The 9,617-nt window shown below is 37.7% G+C and overlaps 1 protein-coding gene across 1 annotated transcript in view; it reads right to left on the bottom strand.

Moving 5' to 3' along the window:
* Positions 1 to 1,209: 1,209 nt before the first annotated feature.
* LOC117709297 (cytochrome P450 2J4-like) overlaps positions 1,210 to 9,617 on the bottom strand; it is a 32,820-nt gene continuing 24,412 nt past the window's right edge. The window contains 3 exon segments of the mRNA XM_034503587.1: positions 1,210 to 1,388; positions 4,897 to 5,035; positions 7,608 to 7,795. Of these exon segments, the coding sequence (XP_034359478.1) occupies positions 1,210 to 1,388; positions 4,897 to 5,035; positions 7,608 to 7,795 (506 nt within the window).

The following is a 9,617-nucleotide window of genomic DNA, read 5'->3' as shown; positions in this document are numbered from 1 at the left end:
TCTGATGTTTTGAAAACCAGCTATCCATGTAAGGTAATCTGGACTGTTGCCTGTTAACTCCACTCAGCTATTTCTAAATAAAACATAGAGAACACCCTTATAATAAACTCCAAGTCATGAATTTGCCATAGTCCCTTAACTCACAGGCTGACCATCTCAAATCAGTTAAAAAAGTTAAAGAAGGACTGGGTCTAAGCTTTGTATTCCTAAGTGTGTTATACTGGTACAATGCCTATGAGAGTAACAATATTCATCTCACTCTTATATCACTAAGAAGCTCATGCCAATGAAAACCTTAAAATTTGTAAACAAAGTAAATTGGTGCCATTTAAGAATTTATATCTTCATCTTGATATTAATTATACAGATTTCTACTAATAGGTTATGGCTATGCAATAAACCCTAGCTAATCCTCTCTATTCCGACAAAACCACTACTTTTCCCTAGGGAGACAGCCCATCATTTACCACCTTAGTCCCCATGCCCAGGGAATAGGGGCGCTGACTCATCATTAGCTTCTTCAAGCTGATTATGGGCGTTGAGATATTAGAAGAGGAGTGGGGGGGGGAGAGCAAGTTGACAATCCTCTGATGCTGTGTCTTCGCTGCCTCCAGATGGAATTCACGGACCTCAGAGGTTTGAGCAGGTCTGCCCAGCTTGCTTGTTGAGTAGATACACCAAGGCTGATCATTCTGCAATATACAATTCTCAAAACAAATTTTAGTATCAAGATAGTTTTTTTTTAAAGAGGGCTGACATTTTATTAAGAATGTTGGTTCTAACCGCTTTTCTATTTTTCCCCTCTTTTATTGGATATAATATTTACATTTCAAATTTTATCCCCTTACCATATTTCCCCCACCACCCAGGAACCCCTTATCCCATCCCCCCTCCTCCTGCCTCTATGAAGGTGTTACCCACCTACCCCCAGCCTCCCTCCCCACCCTCAGATTCCCCCCCCCTCAGTGCTCAGCCTTCAGGGTACCAATGATCTTGTCTCCCACCTATGCCCAACAGGGCCATCCTCCCCTACATATACAGCTGGAGTCATGTATTCAATTCAATTCAATTTCTTAGCCCAATTTATTTAATATTTCTTGAACCACCTTCATTCTGTGACATTTTTCTCCTCTTATGTGAGCAAGGCCCAGACGCTTCAGGGCATACACCAATTCTTCGTGTTCTTTTTATCTCTTTTCTTCTCCAGCATCACAGCCTAGGGAGAGCACAGATGAGGTGGCTGACTGGGGCAAAGGTTAGGCCCATTCTGAACTTCAGGCTCAGCTTCTCATTGTTTGGGGGCTTGAAGGTAAATTTTTGCATAAGAACAGTGAAGAAAATGAACAGCTCAGTTCTGGCCAGTTGTTCTCCTGGGCAAGCTCTCTTTCCTGGAGGACAAAAATAGAAGAAGAGTAACTTTCTCAGCTGACTTCAATATGTCTTGGGATATTGGTTTTATCACCTTCTTATTGCAAATCCTGACCTGAACGCCTGGACTTTGTGTCCAGTTGTTATCTAACATCTTGATTTAGCCATTAGAATCCTATTCACATTGATATTTTCTGTTCTTTGGAATTACAATATGTGTCAGACTTGTGTTTTAATTTACTAGCACAGAAAATTGTCATTTCCCCAGGAATCCTGGTGCTTTGCATTGAGTAATGATCTGTAGAAGTTTAAATCTGACTTTGGTGTTCAAGATTATATATTATTCACCTTTTTATAAATACAGCTATTTATAAAATGGGCAGAAAGAAATCCATTAAAATATTAACTGTGATTAAAAAAATAAATCTGACTTTGAAGCATTCTCATAATTCTGGGAGCCATTTTTTCTAGATCACCTCACATCATACACACACACACACACACACACACACACACACACACTCACACACACACCCCCTACACACACACTGTATATTCCTCAAAGTGTTTGTATAAACATTTGTATCTGTGTTTATATACATTTCTGTACCTGTTTTCTCATCATACTCTCTATTGAATATTTGGGTTCATGTGGATAATCACTCATGGTCCATGACAACTCTAGCACTCCACTCTTCTCTTCCTCATTGTACATCCTCATCAAGCATCACAACAGAACTGCAGCACTCCATCCACACTCTAATTCATATTTCAGACCCTGTCTGTACTGATGTGTTTGTGCATACGTGTGTCCTTCATGTATGCACATGTGTGTATATGAATGTGAATTCCAGAGGACGGACAAAGATGTTGATCCTCAAATGCCATACCTCCCAACTTTCTAAGATATGAGTGTTCTCATATCTATGAATATGAGTGTTTTTAAGTGTTCGGAACTTTCCAAGTTAGCCTAGCCACTGATACCGAAGACACTCTTCTTACAAGTGCTAACATTATAAGCACATGTTGCCACTCTCCACTTTTTTTTTCTGTGAGTTGTGGAGATCGTATTATGTTCTACTCTTCCAAGGCAAGCCCTTTAACAAGTGAGACGTCTACTTTGCCATCGGGTTCTTTCTTCCTTCCAAACTAATACATGTTTTGACTGAAAAAAAGTGGAAAATATTTTTTAAAAGGAAACTTATAAAGACAATAAAAACATACTTAGACCAGTATTAAGATAAAACTATTATTAATGTTAGAACATCATTTCCACTGTCCTCATGGGGTTTTCAACAAGTACATGGTAGCAGGAAAGATAGCATGTATCCATTTCTTTAGGTCAGTGTATAAGGAGCTGCATTGGTTTTCAATGATTTTTTTTCAAATTAAGCTTTTATTTCTAAAATTTCATGTACATTTTCTTTTTTTTTTGTTTTAAAATTTTATTTTTTATTGGATATTTTATTTACATTTCAGATGCCATCCCCTTTCCCCATTTCCCCTCCCTAGAAAACCCCTATCCCATACCCCCTTCTCCTTTTTGCTTTTATACAATTTTTTTTTAACGTCAACCAAAGGCTTTATAAGTTTGGTAATGCTCAATATCAATCAGAAGTGTAACCTAATACCCAATCTAGATATATCAAATATCTTTGACTGGTGGAGACATATGAATATCTGCCTCCATGTCTGGCCCCCCTCTTTCTTTCTCTCTCATCACCTAGCTCCTTCTCTCCTCCTCCTCCTCTCCTTACTCCTCCTCTCTGTACTCCTCCCACCTTAGCTCCTCCTACACATCGCCTTTCCTGTTAAAATAAAACTTTTCTCTCAAAATACAGTTAGAACATAACTATACTAATTTATGTCAGTAAGGTGGAAGATAGACCTAATACCCAGCCCATCATTTTGTTGACTAAGCAGAACCTCTGTCATCTTTCCTAAATAAAAGACTTAGTTCTGAACCTGGCTTTTTTTTCTTGGCTTTAGAATGAATGTCAGCTGAAAACCACTCTCTCAAATGTTTTCTCTCAAAGTAAATAGCAAGGATTGACTATGAGACTATAAGTTTTCAACCCCATCAGAAATCCAGAATGACTGAGTTAACTGAGATAATGGGAAGCACAAAGCAAAGCTTCTAAAACATAGCCAATTTGTACAGAGTTTTTCAATGACATTAAACATTGTAGCATTTTCTGATAGATGCATGTTTTTGCTTTGTTATCTGCCTAATACAGGTTGTTGAGGAAATAACATGAAAGCAGACCTGAAGAGCTGAATTATAAATGAATGTATATGGTGCCAATATCTTATGATACATCTGTATTTTTTGTTACTATATTTCATTAATCTGTGTTCTGATCATGTTTCTCCTGTTACCTGTCATAAATTACATGACTTCAAGTTAGTACATTCCCAAGATTCCCTGAAAAAATACATATATCATGATATGCACAATGACCTGTGGCCAACCTCTCTGTGTGTGACTAAACCTCTCCTTATCATGAAGCTAAATCTTCTTCATTTGGCAATGATGTGAAATAGTCTCTGTGTTCCTGAGCATGGCTGAGCAGGTGGGAACTTGTGTTTCAGTGTGGAGCATGTGATTAAAAGTTTAGCATATGTAATGGGTAGACTTGATTTTATCATGGAGGTTTGAGTGAGAATAGCCTCTATATGCTCAAATATTTGAATGACTAGTAAACAGGGAATGAAATTGTCCTGAGAAGAATTAGGAGGTATGACCTTGTTGGAGGTGGCATGTCACTGAAGGATGTAAAAGGTTTTAAAAGCCACACTAGAGCCCCCCTCTCCCTCCCTCCCTACCTCCCTCCCTCTCTCCCTCTTTCCCTCCCCCCTCCCTTCTCCTGTTTCTCCCTTTCCCTCTTTTCCACTCCCTCTCCCTGTACCTTTCTCTTTTTCCCTCTCCCTTTTTCCTCTCCATCTCCAAGGCACCCCTCTTGTCGGCCTATGGATCCAGATGTAAAATTGTCAGCTAATACTCCAGTGCCATGCATGTCTGCTTCTTGTCATAATGATCATGGACTAATCCTATGAATGTGGAAGCAAGCCTTTACTTAAATGTTTTCTTTTTATAAAAATTGCTTTGGTCATTGCATCTTCTCACATCAATAAAATAGTAATCAAGTCAAGTACCATCTTGATCTTGACACTATTTGGATGCAGTAAAAAATTTAGTAGCTATATACCTAAAGAACGTCATTTAAGTCATGTCCCTACTGGGATAGATGCAAACTAGAAGCATCATTTTCTTTGTTTCTGGCAACCATGAGGTGACTATGTTCTTCAGCAAAACACTTCTAAAACATGCACATTGTCACTTCAAACGCAGCCTTAGTGGCTAGCTGACCATAGACTGAGGGCTCTGAAACCATGGTCCAAACAAGACCTTGGCTGTACTGGGTGGACCTATATGGAGATGGTTGAATAGAGCAGAGGTCTCTAGGTAGAAGAGAAGGGAAGGAATGAGGTGGAATTCTGACAAGTTTCCTTTTCACTACAACTCACCCACTGAGAATGGCAGAAAAGATTCTCTCATCTTAAACTTCCCATTCTCCAAAAAATGTTCTGGATTGAAGGTGTATGGAGTGGCCCATTCTTTGGGGTCTCTGTGCAGAGCAGTCAAATTGGTGATAATCATCTTGCCCTAAAAGGAAAAATCCAAGATCCAAACGTTGAAGTATGGAACAGATCTAGACACAAGGGATGGGGCTTCCCAATATCCCATTCCTAATCACACCTTATGTTCCCATATAAACCTGTTTTAGTGCAGAACAATGATGAACAGTGTGTGCTTAGCATATTCCAAGAACATTAGGCTTCTTTTTATTACAAAATGCTAGTCTGTGGGAATAGGTCAGCATATGGTAGGGGGTTAGGAGAAGGCATGTGGCCATCCATGGGAAGATAAAGGACTAGACATAAATAAGCTTCAATGAAGCTACTTCTTACAGTGAAGACTATGGAAGATCTGCAAAAGAAAATGATGTGTCTACTATCTCATCCTCTCTTTTCTTAGCCCTCAGTAGCTTCTGTACCTAGTCTCTCAGCAGGGTTAGGAAAACATCAAGCATGTAGTGTAAGCAAGAAGAGTCTGTACCAGTCTTCCTGGCATGGTGCCCGGATTCTCCCAAGTGTGCCTTTACCTCGTACTGTATCATACACCCCATCCAATTCACAAACCATTCTTTCAATCTCTCTTGATTGTGTCATGTCAGTCATTATTTACTCCCACCTCCTTGATACCTTAGATCCTCATCTATTCAACACCTTACAAAGCTTATGCCATGAATACAACTTAATAAGTATGCACTCCCACCTCCCATCATTTTCATTACTTGCTCTGTAGTATGTTTACCTCAGTCTTAAAATAAAGAGGCATTCTTTGATTCTCCGGAGCCAGTTTTCCCTACTGCCTAAGATGCCATATGGTGACATTTACTTTCTCAGTTTTGTAATCATTCCTATTTTATTTAGTATCCTTGACATGAGTCCCAATCCTCTCCCATGTTGTCAGACTAAAGCCTACTATTTTTATTCTTATAACCTGTATCTTTTACTTTAGAACTTCTCTTGTTCTCTCCCATGGTCCATTTACCTCTAGACAGTGCCAGGGTCTTTTTTTCTGGACATCCTCATGATTTATAATCTGGCACTCACAAGGTCACATTTTTAAGACTGTTTTACAGACAGATAATCTTAAGGTGTATAAACAAAAAGTATAACTGTTATATGGAGTGGGAAGTTCTGCATGAATGACATGTTCCTGTGAGGACTATACATTATTCTATGTCACGATAGAGCTATAGGAATCAATGATATGAGAGATTAATAATTTTCTTAGAGCCACACAGTGGTGACAGAGAGGCAGCCATTTCTGGAACTAGGTCTTTAAAAATTAAATCCATGGCTGTTTGACTCACTTGCACATCATCCAGTTAGGTTGTCAGTGTCTAAAGGTGACAGTATATTTGAAATTGACATTCTATTGTAAAAGTCTTAAGTGAAGGTTTTCTGTTTCTAGGTGTTGTAGACATGGTTGTATCTGTGTTTGCAGAAGAGACTCTTTTGCTCCAAACTCTGAAGACTTTCCTGAGAACAACACATTCTGAGTAATTTGTAATTGTCTAGGAGCTTATAATAGAATGGCAGTGAGAGTAGCTGTGAGACCATTTCCAGAGCTCATTATCTAATGACAGTAGACTTTCCTGATAATGCGGCACCTTATCCAACATTGAAGAACTGGGTAAAATAAATGAAGTGGGAAGATAGCCTCCTGCAGGCTTGCTTTCTACTTCCTGGCCACCAACATGAAGAAAGATCTACTGTGCCTTCCCTTGTTGCCATGCTGAACTGAAACCTTGGGCATTTTATTTTGCTACTGTGAAGAAGTATCTTATTTTGTTTGGTTCACAGTGTAGAGAAAGAATGGAAAGAATAACAATTGTGCCTTGGACTGAATGAGTATGATGTGATCAGAAGATCTGTCTTCAGAAATCCTGAGTAAATCATGAGCTAAGGTCTGAGAACAGAGGGATGTAAGAGTGAGCCATGGATAAAAGTATACAGGAGATCTTTCATTGACTAATACAATGATTTCTGGGCAGGACAAATAGTCAGAATTGGTGTATTCCCAAATAAAAGATTAGGAAATTGTGTATTGTAGTAGAGGGACATTATATAAACTTATTTCACATAGTCACAATTTCCACTAAATAGAGATCAATACTCATGAAAAGGAGATTAAGAAATTTTGAAATAAATAAGAATTCTCAATACATGTTGTCTTGGCAACTATTTTTTTTTTTGGTCCTTTTTCTAAGAATTATTATTTCATTTTGGACTAGATTTCTTTATGAGAATGAAAGTTCTCAACTGTGGGAGAGTAAGAAATGCTAGAAAACTACTGGTGAGCTTGCATATGGCAAAGAAATATTGACTCTTATGAGTGAACATTAGCAAGAGGGTGTTCTGTAGTAAATAAAGCTGTCTTTTGACTAAGCAAATTCAACCAAGGAGTCTCCATTTCTATATTCCCCATGATACATATAAGCATCACTTAAGCACATAGGAAAAATGCTTATGCTCTGTCATGAATAAAATCTCTTTTTAATTTTAAACAATTTCTTGGGGTGGAAATAAATTTTACATTTATGATTAGGTTCCCAAAATAATGACAACAATGGACTGGAGATCGGAAGCTGAGAATCCAAGGTTACCTTAGGCAGGTGGAATCCAGCCAAAGTGGTATCTGCTATCACTTCCCTGGGCATACCCAAGGGTATGATGTTGCCCATTCTCTGCACCTCATGGATGACAGCATTGGTGTAGGGCATGGAGTTTCGGTCATTTGTGCTTGGCTGCCTCCATTGTCCAATCACTCCATCAATCTCAGTGTGTACTTTTTCTGCAAGAAAATAAGGGGTCCTGTTATCTTCAAAGTATAGTGCTTTCTTGTGAAGACAGAGAAGTAGTGTCCAAGATGTTGACTTTTTACATTTTTCCTAATGTTCTCTTTACAGAGAAACATCATGTTCCTCATCTTCTCAATAAACTCCTTTGAAAAATTGTCAACTCTGTGATTTTCCTTGTGCTTATAACACAACCACAGATTTCAGTCTGCTCAGAATTGACTAGATCTGATTAGCATGACTAAGCTCATAATAGTACCCATTCAGGCTTCTGCATCTAAATTCTTTTCACCAAAGGGTTTAGAAAAATAAGGGTTCAGTACTTAGAGTTTGAGAACCTACCATATCTACAATCAAGGTATTAGGAGATTTCACATCTGATTAGAATTCATATTCTGTCTCTAAATGGCAAAACTTTTTTGTGTCCTAGTATTTAAAGGAGGACAGGGATTCTTTCGTCCCTATTTTTTTTTTTTTAAAAAAGAAAATTTTAAAATATATTCTACTTTTTATTTGTGATCACTTGCATATGTTCTAAAGTGAGAAAGTGATGTTCATAGGACAACTTGCTGGAGTCAGTTCTCCTCCTGTACAATCTGGTTTGTAGGAGGTTGAACTCAGGAGGTCAGGCTTGCAGCCATCCATTTTACTAGCTGAACCATCTCATCGACCTGTCTGGTATCTCTTTCAAAGTCACTAGTGCAGTTCACAATGCTAACCAATCCACTGGTAACAGAACTTCAGGTGATGAGTTCATAGGGAGGACATAAAATTTAAAACCACTGAGCATCTGTAGGCTGTGATTACTTAAGGAGATGTATTAGACTGGGATGCATATTGCAAACTTTTACTGAGTATTTTTGCTTCTAAAGCTACTTACATTCTCCTAGGCTCAGTTTACTCATCTGAATCATAAAAATAGATAGGACTTTTACTAAGAATTATTTAATAATATGCAGTCGGATTATAAGTATAACAGTAATTAAAATTGGTAAGTTTTCTCTCTATATTTTCCCTATTTTGAATCATATTGGAGATTCTACTGTTGTCCAGCTAAAACCATATTTTCATAGATTTCTTTTGGAGTCAATATCAGTATCTGATGATATGTCCAGTAAAATGCAAGTAGGCATGGTGTTTTATTCTGGGACAAGTTATAAAAAGATAGTTCCAACTTTTCCTTCCCCTGTTCCTTTTTTGTGGAAAAAAGGAGGTCCTCATGCAGCCACCATAAAGAGTGTTGAGCCTATCTTCCGAATGAACTTAGTAACAGTTTAAAGGAATTTGGGATAATGTGCCTGTTACAAGGTCTAATTTAGATTTTTCTTCAGTGATAACAATAGATGAATTTTGGTGCACTATAGTCTATAAATATTTAAGTCGGCATATGCATATAACAAAATTATCATGATAACCATACATTGCATTTTTAGAGTAGGGTCTTCTTTTGTAGTCAACATTCCCAAACTTGTACTACTCTTACCTTAGAATCTCAAGAACTATTATTAATTTTGTGTTCAACCAACTGGAGATCATCATAGCTATGCTTAAGTGCACAAATAAATATGTTGTAAATTTATATAGTTCTGGATGTAATTGCCAAGAAATTTATTGAAGCTTAGGCTTAATATCTATGAAATATACTTAAATTCCTCTCCACTTTCAATTATTTATGTCTAGGGAATTTAGTATTTTAGATACCAAATGTGATGCAATAGGATGGTTTGTGCAACTTTGCAATTGGTTATTTAAATTAGCATCCTGTCCTGAAAGCTCATCTATGTTAGAGTATTTATCAAGACTTCTTTTTTAGTGACT

This window comes from Arvicanthis niloticus, chromosome 5, assembly GCF_011762505.2.
Source record: "Arvicanthis niloticus isolate mArvNil1 chromosome 5, mArvNil1.pat.X, whole genome shotgun sequence".
Taxonomy (NCBI): Eukaryota; Metazoa; Chordata; class Mammalia; order Rodentia; family Muridae; genus Arvicanthis; species Arvicanthis niloticus.
Note: the sequence above shows the minus strand (reverse complement) of the source record. Positions and strands in the feature narration are given on the sequence as shown.